Source organism: Dipodomys ordii, unplaced genomic scaffold (assembly GCF_000151885.1).
Source record: "Dipodomys ordii isolate 6190 unplaced genomic scaffold, Dord_2.0 Scaffold266, whole genome shotgun sequence".
Lineage (NCBI taxonomy): Eukaryota > Metazoa > Chordata > Mammalia > Rodentia > Heteromyidae > Dipodomys > Dipodomys ordii.
This window is the reverse complement of record NW_012267482.1, coordinates 140,094-142,483: the sequence shown is the minus strand read 5'-3', so window position 1 is coordinate 142,483 and position 2,390 is coordinate 140,094. Positions and strand designations below refer to the sequence as shown.

General features: G+C 57.3%; 1 protein-coding gene across 1 annotated transcript; it reads left to right on the top strand.

The window, feature by feature from the left end:
* Nucleotides 1-773: 773 nt before the first annotated feature.
* Nucleotides 774-1,904, top strand: Clec1a (C-type lectin domain family 1, member A). Its single transcript, XM_013036240.1, has 2 exons — nt 774-1,016; nt 1,606-1,904. Exons 1-2 carry the CDS (start codon nt 890-892, stop codon nt 1,776-1,778), a joined length of 300 nt encoding a protein of 99 aa, XP_012891694.1. The 5' UTR covers nt 774-889; the 3' UTR covers nt 1,779-1,904.
* Nucleotides 1,905-2,390: the final 486 nt, after the last annotated feature.

Genomic DNA, 2,390 nt, shown 5'->3' with positions numbered 1-2,390 from the left:
AGGGGGGAGGGCAGGGTTTGAGACCCTTGAGGGTTTGTCTAAGAGAAACAAAAAAAAATCTTGCTGTGGATTTTTAAAGATTTAACTTAAATTCTGGAAGTCTGGGGCATAAAGCAGTGTGTGTGTGTGTGTGTGTGTGTGTGTGTACCCGGGCTTGAACTCAGGGCCTGGGCGCTGTCCCTAAGCTTTTGTGCTCCAGGCTGGCGCTCTACCACGTGAGCCACAGCGCCACTTCCGGTTTTCTGGTGGTTCCTTGGAGATCAGAGTCTCATGGACTTTCCTGCCCAGGCTGGCTTTGAACCGTGATCCTCAGGCCTCAGCCTCCCGGGTCGCTGGGCTGACAGGCGGGAGCCGCCGACGCCCACCAAGAACCTAGTTCTGAAGTCGAGAGCTGCTGTTTTGTTCCATATGTTCAGACCTATTTAGAGCAATGCGTTTGCCAAGGTGACGCAATTAATCATCCGCAGACTAGACTCCAAGTCTGCATATGGCAGCCGGAGATCTCTGGGTCTGAGATCTTGAAGAACAGACTGGAAAAAAACAAAACAAAAAACATTTCCCCATATGTGGGAAGAGCAACAGAGCCAGTGCTGGCGGCTCCTGCCTGAAATCTGAGGATCGCGGTTCAAAGCCAGCCCGGGCCGGAAAGTCTGTGAGACTCTGATCGCCCTTAAACCACCCACAAAAGCTAAAAACGGAGGTGTCGCTCGCGTGTTAGAGAGTCAGCTTTGAGCACAGAAGCTCAGAGGTTGCACCCGGGCCCTGAGTTCGAGTCCCTGGACTGGCACACACACACACACACACACAAACTCATCAGTGTGACCTGTCCCTGGGGGCAGTTTTCCAGTTCTACCAGCTCTCCAGTTCCCAGCGAGGAAGCCTTTCTGAGATGGAGGAGCGGCTGGGGAACCTCTCAGGAGAGCTGCAGGCGCTGCGCGCGCACAGCCGCACGCTGGCGGGGAGTCTGCAGAGGGTGGCCGAGAGACTGTGCCGGGAGCTGTACGACAAACACGCAGGTAGGCTGCTGCGGATCGTCCCCGCCTCGTCCCCGTCACGCGCGTCTGTGACCCGCGTGGGCCGCACACCGGTGTGCGCAGACGGAGGCCAGGGGCAGAGCTGGAAGAGCACACGCACTGCGTCCGTGTCTGAGTCACAAGGCACAAAGACCCTTCGCGCGCTCACGCGTGTGTGTGTGTGTGTGCACGCGTGTGCGTGCGTACAGGGGCTTTGAACTCAGGGCCTCGCATGGTTACTCCAAAGCTGGCGCCCTCCCCCACAATCCCCAGCTCCACTCCCAGCTTTTGGCTGACTGCACTGCAGAGAAGAGGCTCTCCACCTGCGCTGTCCAGGCTGGATTTGAACAGAGATCCTCATGGATTCCTACCACCAGCCCTGTGCCCACCTGCCTGCCTTCTCCCTCCCTCCCTCCCTCCTTTGTTTCTTCCTTCCCTTTTTCCACCTCTCTCACCCCTGAGGTTTGGCCCCGGGCCTTCGGCCTGCTGGGCCGGTGCTCTACCGCTTGAGCCACACCTCCAGACCCAAGACACACCCGTGGCTTAGCCGACCGAGCGCGATCCCCGCTAGCCCCTTCCTCCCCGCACGCAGGACACAGGTGCAGCCCGTGCCCGGACACATGGTGGTGGCAGGGAGCCAGGTGCTACAAGTTCTCCGGAGACAGCCGCAGCTGGCAAGGCTGCCAGTCCTACTGCGAGGCGGAGAACGCCACCATGCTGAAGATTGACACGCAGGACGTTCTGGTAAGTGCCGGGTCTTCCTAGGGTTGGAAGAGGATGGTAAGAGCAACACCTCCAGGCACAGGGGCTCACGCCGGTCACCCCAGCAACTCGGGAGGCTGAGAGCTGAGGATCACGGTTCAAAGCCAGCCCAGGCAGGGAAGTCTGTGAGACTCTGATCTCCAACTAAACACCCAAAAGCCGAAGTGCAGCTGTGGCTCACGTGGTAGAGCACCATCCTCGAGCAAAAAACTCAAGGACAGCTGCCAGGCCATGAGTTCAATCCCCAGTACTGCACGCACACACACATGCATGCACACATGCACACACATGCACACACACGCACGCACACACATGCACACACATGCACACACATATGCACACACACACACACACGCACACACACACCCATCATGGATGACAGAAGTCTTAGTTGTGATTCTGGGTTACAGAACACCAACATGAATTCATACTCACGAAGACCAAAGGCCCCGGGTTCAGCTTTCTGAATGATCTCCCTCTGAAGGATCTCCTGATGGCTGATCGCTTCCTTTCTCCCCTGCTCCCTCCACTCCTTCCTTCCTTTTCTCTGTCTCTCTGTGTGTCTCTGTCTCTGTCTGTCTGTCTCTGTCTCTCTGTGTGTCTCTGTCTCTGTCT